This window comes from Aspergillus undulatus (genome assembly GCF_047715775.1).
Source record: "Aspergillus undulatus strain CBS 261.88 unplaced genomic scaffold BDV17scaffold_47, whole genome shotgun sequence".
Classification (NCBI taxonomy): Eukaryota; Fungi; Ascomycota; class Eurotiomycetes; order Eurotiales; family Aspergillaceae; genus Aspergillus; species Aspergillus undulatus.
In genome coordinates this window covers 44,725-65,121 of record NW_027396651.1, presented here as the reverse complement: position 1 = coordinate 65,121, position 20,397 = coordinate 44,725, and the positions used below count along the sequence as shown (strand labels likewise).

The following is a 20,397-nucleotide window of genomic DNA, read 5'->3' as shown; positions in this document are numbered from 1 at the left end:
TTCCAGGTTGTATAACACACGTGCTTGTAGATACCGATACAAAGGTCAGCAAAGCAACCCGATTACTGTTGAGTCTAATAATTGCGCTCCCGGGTTCCTCAATACTGCTAATGTAAGTATTCAATGTTGTTCAACCTGCAGGATCCTGATGTTGGCACCGTCAAGACAGTCCAAGGAATACTGCTTAGGCATCAGAAACACAGGTAAGGATCAGCTTGTATACAACCATTAATGGTTCGGGCACAGGGTACGCAGTAGCAGAGCCATTTATTTATCTACTCCCAGGTTATTCACACCTAACGAACAAGTATATCCAGGCAGGAGTGCTAAGCCACTTCAAGATACTGTGATTTGCAAGGGTTCTGGTGGGTGTGGCTGGCCCTTTGTGGAGGATAACGGCTGGATTACCGCCCGATACCAATGATACGCACTGTTGGAGCTGCTCCGCCAAGATTATGGTACGTAATTTTACTTATCTTACTGTATTGAAGACTGCGTCATCTCATAGTTTATTGGCTAGCGCGGGGTAGTGTTTCCACAGCATTCGCCAATGGGCAGACTATTGCGGGATACCTCGTACCAGAAATGGCAAGCGGGCGCTTGGCGCATCCCTGAGCGAGCCAGTGGCATGAGGCGGCGGTCCCTGGCGTACCTGCCTGAGTGCTGAGGTAGCAATCTCACAACACCGCCACACCTGCTGAAAGACTCGACGGCTGACGACTTGGGCTTTCTCACTCATCATCGACTGTCATCAACCCCTCTTATCGCCTGGCGCGTCTTCATCATCTCGGACACTGCTGCGGGCTCGTCATGCAGGGCTGGAATTCCTACCTTTGCCGCAAACTACGATGATCTCGACGTCCCTGAATATCCTACCGGAGTGACTTCTGGGGAGCGGTCCCCGTCATCGTTCGTCCAGCGGAGCATGCGACCGAACGATGCCTAGAGGCCGGCGACTAAACGTGTACGATGTTTATTTACACATTAAAGGTTTGGCTATCCGACTCTTGTTTCTTGCATGGGAACTCACGGCTTTCTTCTCTTAGAACGCTACTGGGCCGCCCGTGGCTCTCCTCAGAATGCCCGACCGAACAACCCGACGGGATGGCGCCCGATCCCCTTACGTCCCACCTACCTCTCCCTGATTGCCTGTATAATGCTATTTCTGTTGGTGTTGCTCGAATCATTACGTCAATATAGCGAACGCGTTGGAGGCCTCCGTTTCTTCGACGATAGCGATGATCTGAGCAATTTCGAATCGTTCGCGTACAACTATATCCCCGTCATCGTCGCCATTTTTCTCTCCGTACTATGGTCCTTTATCGACTTCGATGTCTTGCGCTTGGAGCCCTACTTTCAAATGTCCCGCCCGGAAGGGTGCCCTGCGACGGTTCTGTTCATCAATTACAATTTTGGTCAAAGCTTCATCACCCCGATCGCCTCCGCCAAACGGCGGCATTGGCTAGTACTATCGGTCTCTCTGGTTACGCTTCTCATCCGCATATTCCACCCCGCGTTGCAAAGTTCTCTACTGGAGTTACGGGAAGTGTCGACCCATTCCGATGAATTGATGAAGACCTGGGCAGCGCTGGTCGATCTATCCGCTCAACGTCGCTGGTTTGCCGTGCAGGAAGACAGTGAAAGCAGCAACCTCGACGCGTATTTCACGGACAGCGCAGACCTGCAGCAGACCCGTTCAGGACAATTCGCTGTCGCGCCCGTCCTGATCCCCAGGGACGACCGCCGAGAGACTACTGTATGGACACTCAATCAGACAATCTATTGGACCGAGCTGGACTGTCAGGACTTGTTCACCGATGCGAACTTTCCGGTTGTCGTCAATCAATCCGAGTCTTGGTTATATTGGAATGTCGAAGGCGTGCATATTTCTGGATTGGGCGAGGAGTGCTATTTGGATTTCACTTACGACAATGTGCTCTTTCCCAACACCGACTATCTCCAGGCTCGATATTGGGAACCGACGTATTTGAACTCCTCAGCTGCCGCAGGGGATAAAAATTTCGTCCCTGATGGCTGTGATTCCATTGACCTCTATGGTATTCTCTTGTCTATCAATGCCACATCTTTCGGCTCCGATAGTATCACCAATGTGGGAGACGGGCTCACTTCGTCTGCAACCATGTTTGCCTGCAACATCGAGTACTTCCAGGGGGAAACGGAAATCACAATGCACGCAAACAGCTCAATTACTAGCAGCAAGATATTCAACGAGACCAAGAGGGAACTCACCGACGAAAAATTCAACATCGACGCGTTTCAAAGCTTCCTTGCGCATCGAGCCATGTACACCAGCGACATGCTATTCGTTCACACTAACGAGACAACCGGAGAGCGCACTCTGACTGAGCTACCCTTGATCAGCCAATATGTCGGCGACCTTGATCCAGTCCTCGTCCTAGACACGTCAAAGACCATGACCATGAGTGAATTTACCGCCAAAGTCACCAGAGGGGTCAAACAAACCTTTATTCTCACCATGAGCCGTTTATTTGATCCCGATGTCTCGCCGACTACCGTGCCTGCCTTTCGTTCAACACGTCAGGTCGCTCTTGCGATAGTCTCAGCAGTTGCGCGCTGTGCGGAGACCGTCTTGGGTATCGGCACCGTCCTCACCCTCATCATGCTCCGTTTCTATCACAAGCGGCCGAACATTCTCCAGAGCGATCCCGGCTCCATTGGGGCGATGTGTAGTATGCTGACCGACGTGTTTGGTATGAACAGTATCCTTGCCGATCCGCGGGCTGGATTCCATCAATTCTCCACACGCCAGCTTCGTCGTCTTCTGCGAGACTGTCGACTGCGTTGGTACCACAGCCCTCTTGGAAGTCGCCTGGAGATTGTCACTGTGGATGGCAATCCGGTGGTCCTAGACGACCAAATGCGCGTTCGGGCGGATCCAAGACCTCATTTCTTGATTATCCCGGTTTTTATCCTCGAATTCCTACTTCTCGCAGCAGTGATTGTTCTCATGAGCCTGGTGATTTCGTCACTTGCTAAGGACGGCGGCTTCCAACACTTGGACCAGTCGAGCTCGAGTTTCCTCCAAGTCGTACTATCTTTCCTACCATCTGTCGTGGCTTCTGCGGTCGGAGCACTATGTACATCTATTCATCGAAACCTCAGCATCCTTGAACCATGGGTCCATCTCCAACGTGGCATGGCTAGTGTGAGCAGTTCGTTGACCATGAACTACTCCTGCCAGAATCCGTGGACAGTTCTACCCAAATCCGCAAAAAACCGCCATGTTCTCTTGATCTTGATTTCCATTGCTTGCATTGCCAATACTGTTCTCACAACGGTTGCTGGTGGGTTGTTTACCCAGCAGTTGACCGAGTCGGAAACTGGGACAGATGCCCTTTTCGCGAACTACAGCCATTCCGTGTTTCGCCAGAATGACTTTGCGGCCGACTTTACGGAATATGACTTGATACAAACGAGTATCACCAGTGGAGTGCCACTGCTCTCTTGGACCAGCACGAACCGTTCCTTTGCCCCAATCGCGATTCACAGTGACGATCATGAATCGCTGTACAGCGCTACGACTCTGGGGGTTGGAGCGGACCTTGACTGCAAGCAATTGTCTATTGCCGATAATTTGAATTGGCGGGAGGATGGCCCATACTGGACCTATCGCCCATCGGCAGAGCCAGACCGAGAGTGCCGTGTTAAAATGACACCACCTCGTAATCATAGCGATCGATTCTCCCTGTCCATCAACCTCTTTTCCCCGATCGCCGAGGAGGAAACGGACATTTGTCAAACGTCGACGGTGCTCGTCGTTGGTCGATGGAACTACACAGCCACTTCCGGGGTAACCTCTAATAACACGGTCGCCTTGCAATGCGAACCAGACCTTCTGCTCAGCAACTTTTCCATCGTCTTCGACAGAAAAGGGCAAGTTATCGATCATTACGAGCTTTCTGACACTGCCATCACATCCGGCAACATGTACGACAACGCAACCATCAGTCTGGGCCAATTCAACAAAGTCTTCGCCGCGATTCCGCAAAGCTTCTACGGAGAGGACATCAACACAAACTCAAGCTATGTTTCATCCTATGATTGGGCCGGTTTCCTCGTCGCCCTCCTCTACAAACGAGACGTCGTAGCACCCATAACCGAACTCGACCCCGACCGGCTAATGAACCTCTCTCAAACCGTCTACCAATGGGTCTACAGCACCTACTTCTCCCTCTGGCGCGACATCTACCTTCTCCCCTTGGACGAACCCATCCATGCCGAAAACGCCACTGTCATCTGGAGCGCCTGGCGCATGGAGCCGTCCGTTTCATCGCTCGCAATCGCAATGACAATCATCGCCCTCGACACAGTCATTGTCCTCATAGTCTTCAGTACCCGACGCGGACGGTTCAAGGGCCCTCGGATCCCGAGATCGATCGGTTCAGTCATACCTTGGATCGCGAATAGCCAAATGATCCATGACTTTGATGGGACGTATGGGTGGACGACTGCCCAACGTCAGACGCATCTAGAGCGGTTGAAGAAGAGGTATACCTTCCGAATGTTTCTGCAGGGAGATGGGGAATGGCGGTATGCGGTTGATGAAGAGCCGCCCGTGGCTGCTCCGAAATCGACTCCACCATTGCCGCCTGAGTCAACTGCGACTGCACTAGGTAAACCGCCAGAGGAGATTGAGCTCAGTGTTATAGAGAACCGGGCAAGCCCGCCGCAGACGCCGACGAGTCCTAGTCCAGTGGCGTCTAGTCCTAATCTTGAGCCTCAAGCACGACCAGAGACGCCTCCTCCGGATTACTCCGAGGAACCAGCACCCCTGCCGCCGGAGGGGTTGGAAAATGAGACTCGTGAGCAGGACTCGCGAGCTACGTGATATGACTTGACTATATAATAGAGATGTTAAATAGGAATCTGGATAGTATTTATATGACACAACCATGTCTTCGTCTCCTGTTCCCCCCTCTTTTGATAGTTGCCGCAACCTCGCTGCTTATCGTCCTATAACGGAGTGACCGGCATCCATCTTGACCGCCAGTTCGCAGCTCCATCCCATTCCCGCCGAAGGAAGCATTCCCTGCACAGGCCAAGCTATCATTACCAGGTTCTCAATCCTCCCGTCATGAGGTCCTCACCAACGGCTCACGCCACGTGGACTGGTAATGATAACATCACTTAAAACTGGAGATAGATAACCAATCTGTCCATATCACTCCACTCCCGTCCAGGCCGAGCAAGGTCCCAATATATCATCTGCCCATGGATTCCATGCAGTGACCTATCTAGTAAGTCTGCAACAACCTCGACTGGTTATACTCCCAAGCAGTCATTCCACCCTTGTATTTAACCTCCTCGTCCGCCCCCACCAACTCCGGTATCGCAGACACCATGGCATCGCGGTCCGGCTTGCCGAAGTATGCGATGGAATACCGATCTGGGACGATTATCTCTGACAACAACGATCCGTCATTACTGTTTTTTAGAGGTAGTGGGGAGGGGCAAGAGGGGGACTTAAGGTGAGGAGGTAAGGTGACCCGATGATTCGCAGAGCGCAATCGGTCGTTCGTCCAGCGCTGGAGGCAGTCGCCTACGTTGAGGATGAGTTCTCTCCCAATCCCATTCTCACCCTCATCACCACCCTCACCATCTCCGCTGCTCGTTGACGTTGCTGGTGATGGTAAAACAGGGATATAAATTCCCTCCCCACCTTCTTCCCCATCCCCATCCTTGCCGTTGCCCTTCTTCTGCTCCTCAACCTCCAACCCCCCAACCCCATCCTGAAAAAGCAACGTGATGGTTCCGAAATCTGTATGCGATGAGATGCGCATCTTATTTCCATTCTCCAGATCTAGGTCGGAGATTTTTGTTGCTGGGTAGTGGTTTAGTCGTAATTCGGAGCTGTTTATACCGCAGCGGCGGGTGAGGAAGGTTGCGTCGATGTTGATGTCTAGGGAGGATGGAAGGGAGAGGGAGAGGGAGAGCGCGATTGCGGAGAGAAGAGAGAGATGTAACTCGTGGCATTTCTCATAGAATTCTTCCATGAAAGGTTGAAAGCCCGGTAGCACTGAAGGGGGCGGGAAGATGTTTGGGTATAATGGGTCGTTTGTCGGGCCTTGGTCGAATGATTCCTTCAAATCACCGTATCAAATCAGTATACACTATCATCCCGGAAAGATGGATACATGGGTATATCCACCTTAAGATCAAAAACCGCCTTCCCCTGCCGGATAACAGAGAGTTTCTCCTGTCCCACGCAGCTCCATCCGCGATGCGGATTGGGTAGGACGGGGTGCGCGGCGAATAGTTTGGACTCTAGGGGAAGACTGAAGAAGCGCGCGCTCTATGCCAGATTGTCAGCTTGAGTTGACTGATATCTTTCGGATGGGATGGTTGTATAGAACAGAGACCGTGATTGATATGACTCGGACTCACCCACTCAAAAGCCTCATCCAGGATCTCATCAGAAATACTATGGTTTCGAATCTTGACAAAGCCTAGCGACGAAAGTGAGGTGTAGAGACGCCGACAGAATTCATCTCGTCGGGATATGTCATCGCTCATGAAGTCGGCATAGTTGAGGACGGGAATGTCCATTGCTGCTCCAGTAAAGAGGAGAGAAATAGTATGTTGTTGATTGAGCGCAGACAGACGAGGGTGATCTCGGTGTTTATCAATCAACCAGAGAACCCCTCGGGCGCCGAGATGATGAGATTATCATTTCATCAGTCTGCCGAAGTGCGGGATTGGACAGTGCACTAATGCAAGCTGTCATACGATGGGGATTCCAGAGGGCCGGTTGACGGGCGAGGCTTGACCGCATCTTCTTGATATTGATACCGTTTGCCTATCTTGTCTATAGAGAGATTCTCCACAGCGGCACGTCCAAGAGATCCATCTACAGAACATCCGTTCTTTGAGTACGTATGAGGACTAGAGACTAGATTAGATGGCCACGGAAAGTCATAGTTGATGATTATGTTCTATTCTCTAGCTAAATATTTAGAAGGCTTGGCAGCTCAGCAAGATTAGTCGACGATTCCTTCCGCGCTTGGCGGTCACCACAAAGTCAAAGCCAAAGAAACCTAAAGCGAGCAGCGCTGGGGTATGACCTGAGCAGTTGGCACGAATTTATTATACAAACGAACAGAACACGCAATGCAGTCTGAGGGTATTACAAAAAACAGCAAAGTAAACGATTTCACAGATGTATTGGATAAGAATTAAAGACCCCAGCGAATTAGACTAGGATCAGCATGGCGAGGGCGCCGACGATAGCCGAGGCACTGATGGATAGCTTGCTGCCCATGCCAGTGAAGACAGGGCTCGACGGTGTGGTCGGCGAGGAGGTGCTGTCGACGCCGCTGGGGGTGGTGTCTGTTGGCTCCCAGGAGGAGGGAGTCGCAGACGGGACCGAAACGAACTGTGAAGAGGTGGATACGATGGTCCAGCCGGGGGCGGAGGAACTCTCGTCGGGAGCGGTGTAGATCACGCTGTCGGGCGGGATTGATGAGGCCTCGGGTTGAGGAGTGTTCACGGCGGCAGTGGTCTCGACGGGAGCGGGAGTCTCCATAGGAGCGTGCGTTTCCTCGGCGGCGGGAGTACCTACGGTAGCCGGGGGCGCGACAGCGTCCACTGAGGTCTCGGTGGTTACAGCGGGCTGCGTGGCAGTGGTTGTTTCGGGCTCAGGGGTCGGCGCAGGTGCGGGCGTGGTGGTTGGGTTGGAGGCCGGGATTTCAGCAATTTCACCTGCGGGCTTCGAGGAAGACTCGGCTGGTGGGACAGCGTTTGCGGTTTGGAGGGTCTCGACGGGGCAGAGGGTAGTAGTGACAGTGACGAAGCGGGTGCTCTTGGAGGTTGTTTCCGAGCTGGCAGAGTCGACAGCCGAGGCGGTGCCGGGAGCGGCGGTCGTCGTAGGAGCGGATTCAACCCCGTTGGTTAAGTGCGGAGCGCTCGCAGTCTCGGTCGAAGCAGTCTCGGTCGAGACAGCCTCAGTTGAAGTGTGGCTAGCGGCGCTGGTGGTTGCCTCCGCGGTCGCGGTCGCGGTGTTCGTCCGTGTGGCGGCAGTGGTTTCGGCAGCCTCGGTAGCAGTCTGGGTTGAGGTAGCGGCATCCTGAGTTCCCTGCATCTCGGATGTTCCACCGAGCTGGTAGATCTTGATGGAGTTGAGTTCCCAGTAGGCTTCCTTGAAGGCGGTGGGGTTCTCAGCGACGTAGTTGACGCAGCTCTGGATAGGGTTGCTAGGGTCGCTGACAGGGCATCCGCTGTCGCCGAAAACACCACCAGCCCAGTCACCGCAGAAAGTAGTGTCAAGGATCATCTTCTGGTGGGTGAAGCGCTCCTCAAAGTTGCAGGAGCCCTGCAGGTGAGCCATGGGGGTGCCAAACGCGGAAGTATCGGGCTTGCCCTCGGTGAGCGAGGTGGGGATCGAAGACCGGGGAAAGTACCAAATCTTGAGGTACTCCTTCTGCCATTCCATAGCATAGACACCGCCGCCATTCTTGTTGAAGGGATCGCCGGAAGAACCTTGCTGACCTTCGACAACGCAACCAATGGTTCCTGATGCGTCGCCACACTCACTGGAGGTCATGTCACCGGACATGTCGTGCTCGCCTCCGACATCGCAGGAACCGCTCGTGTGCAGCACGATCTTGTTCGCTTCGTGCTTGTTGACACCTTCGATGATGTCGATCTCACCGTCCGTTGGCCAGTCTGGGCCCACCGTCCAAAATGCAGGCCATGTACCACAGATACTGCCGGGCATGTGCTTGATATCCACGACGTACAGTCCCTTGTCGTAGTATTCGTTGCTCTCGATACGGATCGACTCGCGACCAGGGCCGTCGGCAGTCAGAACCGTATCGTAGTCAACACCCATGTACAGACTTCCGGACTCAGTAATCTTAACAAGGCCGGCGTCTTCGGCGTAACTCTGGTTGACGTAGGTAACGAATCCGTTGGTAGGATCAGGCTGATCGAAAAAATCAAAGTGGTTGAGGATATTCTTGCCCTCAAAGGACTTTTGGAGTGTGTAAGTGCCGGCGGCATTGGCGATTCCTGGGAAGATAATCGCAGAGGCAGCGAGGGAGCCCACCCTTCGCATGAAGGATGAGGAAGACATTGCGATAAAGCTTGTAATAAGTGCTAGTGTTTCGAGTAGAGTATGAACTTGCTATACAAAAGAAGGCAGTGAATAATCCGCTGTTTAGCAGACGCGAGTAGTAGGTCGATCAAGATCTGAGCAAAAGAGAACGGAAGACGACCGTCGAGGCCGTACAAAAAAAAATCAAATGGTGGAAGGAGAGAAAAATGCAGAATCAATCCGCAATGACGAAGAGGCCCTACAAGGAATGCAAAGGGCAAGGTTAGAAAGAAAGGAAAGACGATGATTTGAGAAGGCAAGTATGTGAGAAAAGAGTGTGGCGGCAGACCCTGGGCAACGGCCATATATACGAACACCAAAGACAGCACCCGCATGTTTGGGATCTGGAACGCCCGTCCATTGTTGACGAAGGTGGGAGGGCCCAGTCCTAATTGCGGCTTTGTCCAATCCAAAGGCGCGGAGGTGTGCTGAATGGAAGAATTGGGCGAGATGCTTCGAGCGCTTAGAACAAAGCCAGCAAATCAGATGGCGAGCAGTGATGAGGGCAGGAACACAGCGAGTCGCCAAGGTGCCTCATTCCTCATCGAGGCATGTTCGGCTGGTCCGGCGACAAAAAAGCCAGCGCTCTTTGGCTCCACCCTGGCATAGATGAAACGCTTGGATGGTCAACTTGAAACAGGGGAACGGTCGCACTTCTGAGCTCTTCAAAGCCACAATAGCGGCAATGGGGGTTGCTGAAAGCCACTTATTGAAGCTCAATGGATGTGTCCCTGCATGCGTTGCGAGTATTCAGCTTGCTTAATTAACAACAGTGCTGGCAACGGGCGACAACCACGAAGTGGCATGGCAACAACATTCCAGAGCTGATGATCGTGGCTTGCCGCCAAAGGAGAAAATCACCGATCGGGCGCGCCAACCCGCGGCCAGCGTCACATCGTCAGGCTCATCATCTTGGAAGCGAAGACTGGGCAAGCGAAATGCAGGGTCGAGACCAGAGTCGGAGACCTCAAAGAACACTCTGTTTGTGGAGCTCGCAGCTCTCTGTTTGTGACAGCAACCCAAGACGCGCCATTGCGAACTCAAAAGCTGTCAGCAATTAGCTTTTTGACAGGGAATGCAGTAAGAGATGTTGTCTTTGATAGGTTCTTCAACTGAGATGACAACCTTGGAATGTGATGGATGATCGAGAGGAAACAAAGCGGAGCCGAAGTCGAGGACTCGAGTGTGAAAGTGCGAAGGTGGGGGACTGCATGTGATCCTCATGCCTGAGGCATGATACTTCATCTTCAGGCCTCAAATCTCGAGAACTCTCAGAAGTTCAGAACGACTCCCAACGGCAACAACCAGATCGCAATCAATCACCTCTCAGCCTTTCTGGGGCTCTTTTCGTGCTTCCAAAAGCTCGTCGAGAGCCAGTCTTCAAGGCTCCTCCCCACGATCTATATCTCCCGTTCGTTCCGTGGGTCGCGCGCTCTTTTCCATGGCTCGCCTGCGCCTCGCGTGCTTGTTTCGAAGCAACCATCATCCACCTACCTGACGCTGAAGAGGGAGCTGCATTCAGTTCCACAGATCTGCTCCGCAAATTTGTGTGCATCGACGAAGGGCGAAGTCCACCTGCGCGATGATGAACCCAGCGAGATATGTCCAAGTCTTCGCCGCGATCGACCGCCCACTTGTATCCTGACCCTGACATACCACAACCCTACAGCGCGCGTACGACGATGATACTTCATACTTGAGTGAGGAATGACGGATATCGTCTGGTTTGGGTCAAGCAAATCACTGGGGTTATGCCAGGTTACCCATTGACACGTCTTTGACCTGCCATGTCAAAGTTGTCGACGCTCTGGGCTTCGGTCGGACAAAGTGTGGCAACTTGCAAGCGACAGGAATCCTCCTGGAGGTTGATTCTAAAATCACCGGCTCGTTTCCCCACAAAGCTTGACTCTGCGTGGAATAGCATCTGTGCTACCCTCCCGATGTCGCACATAACGCTTCAAAGCCCAACTGCGGGAATCGTAATACTTTCGTTGGGAGCCCACTCTGTCCCTCTGAAGCGCGGTTCCTCGCCCATTCCTGCTGCAAGGGTCCAGGGGAACATAGTTAGTAGAGAGCACATATTCAAAGCACTGTACTTTCCGTATCATCAGCTCGGGTCACGCACAATTCCACGAGCCAAGGTTCTACGAAACTTTTGCAACGTCCGTCAACAACAGCACCTTGAAAAAGCCAGATCCCTTCGTCGCCGACGGCGAGATGCAACAACCAAGTATATTCGCCCATGTAGATAGAGGCTTGTAGTCTACCCATCCCAGCGCTTGCCGCAGCATTTCCAGTCGCATTCAAGGTAAGCATTGCGATAACAGTGTGCGATAACAGTGTTCCAGGCGCAGAGAACTATTTCTAGTGACTTACCACTGCGTACAACTCCAATCAGTAACGCAGGGTCCAATAACAGATAAGGAAGACGTCGGGGTAGATTATGCACTGTCGTCCGAAAGGATCCGGTCGATAGTCCTGCGTGCTGATGCTGACGATATGAGCGTGATGTTCTTGCCAACAGAGTGATTGAATATAAGACCTAGTATCAATCGTGCTGAGCTGCCGAGTGTAGATCTCGACAGGTGTGCTTCAGGCAGGAGTGGCCACGCCGTTGATCAGCTCGCCATGGAATTAAAGCAAGGAGGAGCATAAGCGGCATCGAATCAAATCAGATTTGTCTCTCCTGGGAGTTAAAACAGGTTCATGACATTGTTCGGTTTTGGCTCATGGTGTTTTTTTTGAAGCAATATATATATACCTCAGCCGAGACCATCCAAGCTTTCTGGGTCACAAGTCCATAAGCAAGCCGGTATTGGCCATCTCTCTACTATTGCTCAAGGTATGATCAGAAGAACTACCAAAGGATAGGGTCCCTCGTTGCTCTTTTCATAATGGAAATGGACCTCGTAGCAAGTCACGTGGCAGGATGCCTTTCTCCGTATCGACTTCCAGTTGGAGTTCTGTTCCAACCATCAGCCTCGGCACCACCCATCCATCTACGATCATCATCACTTGACAGGACAAGCGATCATAGCGTCCTCACCTCATTGTCTTACTCCAACCCCATATCAGCGCGAGCAACTATCACCACGCTACTGTCAATGGCTCATCCCGATGGCCGCTATTAGACGGGCAGTCGCCTAGCAGCAATATTCAGTCACGTGCCAAGGAGGCGTGTTGGAGTGTTGTTGATCGTCTGTCCTGACTTGCGCTGACTGACTCTGAAGAATGCCATTGTGCTGTGCATGATCCTGTTGAACTGTGCTCATGCCTGTTCGTCGATCAAACGCATCGAATAGCCGGGGCTTTTGCTCTTCTCGACGCCCTGTGCCTATGATGGCCCAAGGAGGTGCGTCGGCTAGAGCCCGAAATCTCAAATCCCAAGACCGCGATGCTGGAATGTGGGTCAACGAACCTTGCGACAGTGGGGTCTTCGGTTTTTTCCGGCGGCCGGCCTGACGATGGACTCTGGAAAGACCTTCAGATTTTAGGGCATCTCACTTCAAATTGACTTTCGCAGACGCCGGAAACCGTGCCCTTTCCCCTGATCGTCCTCTGTCGATAAGCAGATTGATGTCCTTCTGACTGGCTTTCCCGGCACCACCTTCCCTGATTCGTAGCGATGGGATTGCTGTTTCATCATCCGCATGACACTCGCTTTCATATCCAAGATTGACTTTGCCGGCGCAGTATCGCCCTTCAGCAGGGCTGCGGTGCGATTCCGCTACAGGAATATGTACTCCGGGGACTTGATCATGTGCCCGCTCCTTAGTTTTCGGCGCGCCTTGCCACCTCTTAGCACAAAACGCCTCCTCGGTAAGAAACCTCTAGAGCGGAGAACAACACGAGTCGTACTCTGGGATGGCGTTGTTCAAAGGCTCGGGCAATACGCCGTATGCGTGCTGTTGTGAACTGTTCCGCACCGAGGTGAAGGCGCAAGCAATAGTATATCTATCAATGATCAATGATCCATGATCCAATAGGTAATCCTGTCACCGGATAGCAATGGCAACGTCCGACCCAAACATTGAGAGAGGGGCTGATGCAAAAAGAGGAAGTGACAGGGGTTAATCCAAGTCTGTCCGCCCCCGCCGGGTCCGCTGTCCTGATTGCGGTCCGGCTTCGACTGGAGAATAGACTTCAACTAGAAGTGGAGGTGCTCAAGAAGCGCTCCGAACTCGTTGAGTTTCCCAATCCTGCTTCTTCACCGGGTGGACCGAGGTTTATTCATCCCTCGGTGCTTGGCTCAACCGGTGCTCTGGGACCTCATGGGATATGGAAAGAAAAAATCTTCATTTTCTTTGGACGAGCACGGGAAACGAGCATGGGACCTTGATATTGACACCCCGCTATGTTGATTGTCTGAAACAATATGAATTCATGGTGGACCCATCACGGATACACGAACCATGGTACAAGAGATACGCACGCGATGTGCAGTTCTGACTGCCACTTTTACCGGATCCGGGGTTGCTGTAGCGAATGATGTGAGGCAATGACTGTGATAGCCACCATTTTCCGGAATTGAGTACATCGCGAGCTTCGAGAGTTTGCGGCTAAAGTGATCAAACTTTACAATTGATGGAGACACGTCGGAAATGTCTGTCTAGAACTCTGGGGGCAGATAATACAATTGTTTAAATCGATCTTACACCCGGACCCAACTTCTTCTCCTGAAACACCTTCGAGTGTGCTGCGGTCGATGGGACACTGAGAAACATTTATGCCTGGACGCTGGACCGTCCTGCTGCTCCAACTTACCGGTTGTCGACTGACTAACCGTTGAACCAACTGCAACATGTCTACCTCAGATTCAGAGATTATAGGGGCACTGCCTCCGCCACCTGGAGTAACCCCGAACTTCGTCAACCCGGAATACGAAGGTGACCGGTTTGTGATCGTGAACGTCATCTTTCTCATCATCTCGTTCTCTTCATTGGCAATTCGGTTATGGACTCGAACATTCATTGCCCGAGGGTTCCGCTGGGATGACGGTCAGTGTATCCGCCGTCGTTCGATGTTCTATGCTGACTGTGACAGCCTTTATGATTGTTTCCTTTGTGCGCCTCCCCCGGTGCTTTGAGACACTGGCGATTGCTAATTAAAATAGGCTTGTTCGTGCGTGCTAACCGCCGTGACATGCGAGAGTAAGTTTGGGATGTTATGTTTGAATGATTTTCCTGACCGTGATAGTGCTTAACTGGGGGCTGGGCGTTCATATGTGGGATGTTCCTGCTACTAGTCTCTCACCACACTTCCTGAAGGTGCGAATGACTTACTTCTCTAACCTATCGAGTCTAATGAGTACAGCTTAACGTCATCGCCGCTATTATCTACTGCGCCGGCACTGGGTTCCTCAAAGTCTCAGTACTTCTGTTCTACATGCGAATCTTTCCGAGCAGGAACTTCCACCTTGCCGTCTGGGTGCTCGTGTTTATAGCCGCTGGATACAACATTGCTAGTGTGTTGGCCAACATATTCAGCTGCAATCCGATTGCGAAATCCTGGGACGTGACCATCACGCAAGGTTATTGCATGAATCGGCCTGTCTTCTACTTTGCCAATGCAGGGTTGGGTATATTTACTGACTTCGCGACTGTCTTGGTCCCTGTGTATGTACCCGGCAACCCGAGCTATCACCATATACTGACCGATTAGGCCATGGCTTCGGCGCCTGCAGATGCCAACTCGACAGAAGATTGCTGTCGGCTGTATTTTAGCGACTGGATGCTTGTGAGTGTACTTCTTTTGTCTTCGCCACTATTCTAACCAAACCAGCGTCGGCGTTGTGAGCTGCATCCGTCTTTCTAGCTTATACATCCTTCAGAACACTACCGATTTGACCTGTACGAAACCCTTCTCCCGATGTATCCGGCGGTACTGACAAATAAGGGGCCACTACCAACGCCTTGATGTGGTGCGTGATCGAGATCAATCTAGGTATCTTCGGAGGCTGCGTGACAGCCATGCGCCCGTTCGTACGCCGCTACTTCCCTCGTCTCCTCGGCCTTTCCTCGCATAGCGGCGGCAATTACTATCCTTCCCAGTCTCGCGGCAACTCACTCCCTCTCAACTCGATTCCCCGCAGCGGACAACCGACCTTCTCAAACCACGGCCACCAATACTCCACAGCCTTCAAGTCGGCGGCGGACAATTCAAGCGAAGAGCATATTCTATCGGAACCGTCGCAGGGCAAGGAGCTCGATGGGATCATACGAACGGTGGAGTTCGACGTGAAGAATTCGGGAGACCATTCCTAGACCACGCCTAGAGAGACTCTGTCGAACGCTGTTATGAGTTACTGAACTCACGACCACGAGTCACTGCTCCTACGGCTGGAGTCTGAATAATGTCGAATAGGGATGATTTGGAATTAGCGAGCTCAATACCTTAGTAATTAATTTTCTATGTACATAGTTGACCACGTGCTGCGACTGCGATCGCACGTTCCTGCGCCAAAGCATCCTTAAATCCTCAACGGGCTTCTCCACTGCATTGGGAATGAATCAGGGCAGGCCTGCCACTTCTGGACGCCCGGCCGCCGCTTAGGGCCCGATCCACAGCATTAGGTGAGCTAGCCCCGTCGCTAGTCACGAAGCCATGAAGAGCTGACAAAAACATTCAGATTGCGATCCACCACCAGCCCACAACTCGCCGTTTACAGTTGCACTCGACTCGCCATTCGTGTCGTTCTTGCCAGGCGGTCCCAGGAATTCGGCAACTCGGGATCCCAACGGGTGCCGCCCCTCTTTGAACTGCGCCTTGGTTGACTGCTCTCCCCAACGACGCCATGTATTTGTATATCTCAATCGCCCTCCCTCCTCGTCGTCCTCCTCAGTCTCACGGTTGTCCCCTTCCCCGGCTCCGGATCTGAAGATCAACCCACCAGTACCACCCTCGCCATGCGCGTCCTCAACACCCTCCCCCTCGCGGGACTCGCCTCTCTAATTGCGCCCTCGCTGGCCGACACAAACTCCGATGCTGGCGGCTGCAGCAAGCTGAAGAGCGAGATTGCGGGGACCGTCTTCTACCCCGGCGAGACGGTATACGATGAGGAGAGCCAGAACTTTTGGTCGAACACGGAGATCATGGACCCCGGCTGTGTGTTCCGGCCTGAGACTGCGCAGCAATTGGGCGATGCGATTAAGATCCTGCGCGAGGAGAATGCGCACTTTGCTGTGAGGGGTGGTGGACACATGGGGATTCGGGTGAGTCTGCCGATCTAATCTATGATCTAGCGGAAATTGGTTCTGATGAGTATAGGGCGCCAACAACATCGATGACGGCGTTCTGATCGTCATGACTGCGCTCAACACTATGGAGTTGTCGGAGGACCAGTCGATCCTGCACCTTGGCCCCGCGTACCGGTTCGTCTACCCCTCAGTATTCTCCTACGGCACAAAAAAAACTAACAGTAGCAGCTGGCAAGACGTATACTCCTTCCTTGAGCCTCACGGGCTCGGTGTCGCGGGTGGCCGTCTCGGCCCCGTCGGTGTCCCCGGTCTGCTTCTGGCCGGAGGAGTCAACTTCTATGGTAACCAGGTCGGCTGGGGATGCGACACCGTCGTCAACTACGAGGTCGTCCTGGCCGATGGCTCGGTCGTCGAAGTCAACAAGGACAGCTACAGCGATTTGTTCTGGGCGCTCAAGGGCGGCAGCAGCAACTTTGGTTTGGTGACTCGCTTTGACATGACCACCATCAACTCGTCCATGGTTTGGGCTGGATCGTACACCGTGTCGGAGGAGTACATTGATGACTTCCTGAAGGTAGGTACTGTTATGGCTGTGACGGACGGTGAACTGATTGAGTAGGCCATCGCTACCTTCGCGTCCAACATCTCCGACCCCAAGACTCACATCGTCCCTGCTCTGGCGCCTACCCCTGGCCAGCCGACCCTCGCCTCTGCTATCCTCTTCTACGACAGCGCCGACACTGCCTTCCCTGAAGTGTTCAAGCCCTTCACCGACATCCCCGTCTACGCCAGCACGCTGGGCTTCAAGACTCTCGCCCAGTTCTCCTCTGAGCTCGGCCAGATGGTCATTGACGATATCAAGTACGTCTTTACGTTCCCACTGTATCTTTCTGCAGACTAACAAACTGGAGTGACGTCTTCGTCGCCGGCACCGTCACCGGAACCAACTTCGACGAGCTCCACCGCGGCATCAGCGTCATCAACAGCACCTTCTTCGACCGCCTCCCATCCCTATACTCGCAAGTCCCCGCCGAGAACTTCAAAGCCATCCAGCTCGACTGGCAACCCATCGGCAAGCTCTGGATGGACGCCACCGCCGCGGCTGGCGGCAACGCCCTCGGCCTCGACAGCTCCAAGGTCTACCTCGCGTACGCGGAAGTCGTCGAGTGGACGGGCTCCGAGTACAACGACATCATCATGCAGTGGGTCGAGGAGACGACGTACGCGATCAACAATGCGACGCAAAAGGAGGGCTTGCATGACCCGTTCAACTACATTGGTGACTCGGCCGGCTTCCAGAGTATCTTCCCTGGGTATGGCGCTGCGAACCACGAGAAGCTGGTGGATATCGCGCAGAAGTATGATCCCAATGCGGTTTGGCAGAACCTTATGCCTGGTGGGTTTAAGGTGTACCGCCCTAGTAACTAGACGTTTACTCTAATCATTGAGATCTATACATAATGTATATACTTCTTTCTTTGAACTTGAATGAAATGAGACCATATCTGTCGCTGTATGTCGCCGCCCCCAGACTGCAGCACTCAACTTGAAACGCACCTGGAACCGCCACCAAACGCCCCGATCACGGGCCCTGCTCCGGTCCCTGATTTTGGCTGTGAGAGGGTCCTCGGCTCTTCTCTCGAAGACCGAACGCGCCAATCCCATCCTGTTCCTGATTCAATTCTAAAACCAGGGTTCAACCCATTGGACACCCGCGCATCTTCATTTTTGGGCTCGGACACGCCGCTTTGCTTTGCTTGCCGCCTGCACTGCACACACTGCACCGGCCCTTCATCAAACACACCTGGGCAGATCTATCAACCAGCCAAGCCAAGAAGGAACCGCACACGTAGGCTTGATAATATTCCTCCGTTTGCCATACCATGCCATGCCACGGAAACCTCGACTACCAAGGCCTCAGCCAAGTCTCAAAAAAAAAAAAAAAAATTCTCCAACAAACAAGAACAAAATAATAAATGAGCATGCTGCAGCCACCGTCGGAGAAATAAACCCATCCGCCCATTCGGGCGCTTAGCCTACAGGATCACCATTCTTTGTTTGTGCAGCCCTGCGTTTTATTGTCCTGCTGTGCCACCTTCGCCAAGCGGCACTTGAAACGCTCCTAGCGGGCCTGGCAGATGATCGAGATCGATCGGTGGGGTTGGAAACACGGCGGCATTTCATTTTGGCGGTTCTGGGCGGAGACTTGCTTGCATTCTCTGACTGACACTCCTGCAGGCTGCAGCTGTGATGCACTGACAGCGCAATTTGCCTAGGGCTGTGGTGGGCGGCTACGGGCGTCTGGTACGGAGTAATACGGCGTCGAATGGGTGGCTGGGTGGGTGCAGGTGGGCGTATATAACGGTACCTGGATCCCCTTCCTCGATTTGTTTCGTCTTCAGTTCGTTGGATAGTTTTGTTCTTTCTTCATCTTCGTCTTCATCGTCATTCATTCAAGAAGTCTGGTTACTTTACTTCCATTTCGTTCTTACGCTCCTTTGATAGGCTTACATTCTTTTGCTCTTTTTACTCGATTTGACTTGACTTTCCTGACTTGACTCTTCGGAGTATTCGATCACCATGCGCTTCAACGCCCTACTAGCCCTGGGGCTCGTCCCCCTCGTGGCCAGCCACACCCTCATGACAACCCTCTACGTCGACGGCGAAAACCAAGGCGATGGCGTCTGCGTCCGACAGCCCTCTGACCCCGCCAAGGCAACATACCCGATTAGTCCTCTTTCGAACGATGCCATTGCTTGCGGTGCGTTTACAATTACATTCCCCCCCCCCAATGCCCCAATCAAGAACATACATACTGATAAGAGTGCATGACAGGCTACAATGGCGAAACCGCCGTCTCCCGCATCTGCCCGGCCTCCCAAAACAGCACGCTAACCTTCCAATTCCGCGAATGGCCCGACGCCTCAAACCCAGGCTCCATCGACTCAGGACACAAGGGCCCCTGCGCAGTCTACATGAAGCCCGTCGAGGACGCATCGAGCAGCAACAACGCTGCAGGCGGCGGGTGGTTCAAGATCTATGAACTCGACTACGACGAGAACACAGCCGAATGGTGCACGGAGAAAATGATCGCGAATAACGGGTTCATGTCTGTTGCTATTCCTGAGGGGTTGAAGGGAGGTGATTATCTTGTGCGCACGGAGTTGCTTGCGCTGCATGCTGCTGTGGAGAGTCCGCCTGATCCGCAGTTTTATGTTTCGTGCGCGCAGGTTTTCCTGGCTGGAAATGAGAATGGTGATACGCCGGAGGGCGTCGTGATTGATGGGTCTACCTACAGTACTGATATGGAGGGGCTTACGTATAATATTTATGAGGAGCCGCTGCAGTTGCCGTATCCGAGGTTTGGGCCGGATGTTTATCAGCCTTCTTCAAGCTCTGCTACGGCGAAGACGACGTCTGGAACGCAGGTGAAGCAGAGCAAGGGACTTGAACCAGAGGGATGTATCCTCATTCGCGACAACTGGTGCGGAAAGGAAGTACCGAGCTACTCTGACGAGGAGGGATGCTGGGCGGTTCGTCAACTCTACTTTTCCACCCACTCAACCCTTTCTTCTTGTATTATCCCGCTAACATACCCTGTTTTGACTATTCCAGTCCTCCAAGCAATGCTGGACCCAAGCCGACTCATGCTGGGACGGCGCCCCACCAACGGGCGGCCAAAACTGCGAGATTTGGTCGGACAAGTGCAACAACATCGATGATCAGTGTAATGCCGGGAACTTCCAGGGCCCGCCGAATAAAGGGAAGGTTCTCACGCCGGAGTCCGAATACTCTCGGGTTGATGGGTCGATGGAGGTCTTTTCGGGTGGGGTGAGTAGTTCGGATTATGAGGCGGGTGGTGCGTCTGGGTCTGGGGATGGGACTGGTGAAGGGGCGGGTTCTGTTGTTGCTCCTGCTTCTACGGTTGTGACTACGAGTGCGACTGCTACTGCTAGTGGTTCTACGGCTTCTCCTGTGACTGAGACTGATGTCGAGGCTACGTCTGGCCGTCGACCCAAAGGTCATGGCCGTGGCCGGTGCAAGGCTAAGCGCTCTCACCGGGCGTAA

At 53.0% G+C, this 20,397-nt stretch overlaps 6 protein-coding genes across 6 annotated transcripts; 4 read left to right on the top strand and 2 right to left on the bottom strand.

Annotated features, from left to right (window-relative positions):
* Positions 1-737: 737 nt before the first annotated feature.
* On the top strand, positions 738-5,073 carry BDV17DRAFT_163167 (DUF3433 domain-containing protein). The gene is made up of 2 exons (XM_073754699.1): positions 738-990; positions 1,047-5,073. Exons 1-2 carry the CDS (start codon positions 939-941, stop codon positions 4,868-4,870), a joined length of 3,876 nt encoding a protein of 1,291 aa, XP_073612800.1. The 5' UTR covers positions 738-938; the 3' UTR covers positions 4,871-5,073.
* Positions 5,074-6,912, bottom strand: BDV17DRAFT_163201 (uncharacterized protein). Its single transcript, XM_073754702.1, has 3 exons — positions 6,427-6,912; positions 6,191-6,334; positions 5,074-6,122 (listed from the first exon to the last, which is right to left on the bottom strand). The coding sequence occupies exons 1-3, from the start codon at positions 6,586-6,588 to the stop codon at positions 5,277-5,279; spliced, it is 1,152 nt and encodes a 383-aa protein (XP_073612799.1). The 5' UTR covers positions 6,589-6,912; the 3' UTR covers positions 5,074-5,276.
* Positions 6,913-6,940: 28 nt separating this feature from the next.
* On the bottom strand, positions 6,941-9,277 carry eng2 (putative GPI anchored endo-1,3(4)-beta-glucanase). Its single transcript, XM_073758700.1, has one exon. It carries the CDS (start codon positions 9,110-9,112, stop codon positions 7,232-7,234), a length of 1,881 nt encoding a protein of 626 aa, XP_073612798.1. The 5' UTR covers positions 9,113-9,277; the 3' UTR covers positions 6,941-7,231.
* A 4,426-nt stretch (positions 9,278-13,703) lies between these two features.
* BDV17DRAFT_163177 (uncharacterized protein) lies at positions 13,704-15,548 on the top strand. Its single transcript, XM_073754700.1, has 8 exons — positions 13,704-14,130; positions 14,177-14,196; positions 14,247-14,283; positions 14,330-14,400; positions 14,447-14,748; positions 14,795-14,869; positions 14,915-14,982; positions 15,029-15,548. The coding sequence occupies exons 1-8, from the start codon at positions 13,935-13,937 to the stop codon at positions 15,394-15,396; spliced, it is 1,137 nt and encodes a 378-aa protein (XP_073612797.1). The 5' UTR covers positions 13,704-13,934; the 3' UTR covers positions 15,397-15,548.
* A 490-nt stretch (positions 15,549-16,038) lies between these two features.
* BDV17DRAFT_293942 (FAD-binding oxidoreductase) lies at positions 16,039-17,757 on the top strand (the record flags this gene model as incomplete). The annotated part of the gene is made up of 5 exons (XM_073762728.1): positions 16,039-16,344; positions 16,400-16,503; positions 16,558-16,903; positions 16,949-17,190; positions 17,241-17,757. 5 exons carry the CDS (start codon positions 16,039-16,041, stop codon positions 17,755-17,757), a joined length of 1,515 nt encoding a protein of 504 aa, XP_073612796.1.
* Positions 17,758-18,969: 1,212 nt separating this feature from the next.
* On the top strand, positions 18,970-20,397 carry BDV17DRAFT_283573 (lytic polysaccharide monooxygenase auxiliary activity family 9 protein; the record flags this gene model as incomplete). Its single annotated transcript, XM_073760382.1, has 3 exons — positions 18,970-19,090; positions 19,165-19,862; positions 19,945-20,397. The coding sequence occupies 3 exons, from the start codon at positions 18,970-18,972 to the stop codon at positions 20,395-20,397; spliced, it is 1,272 nt and encodes a 423-aa protein (XP_073612795.1).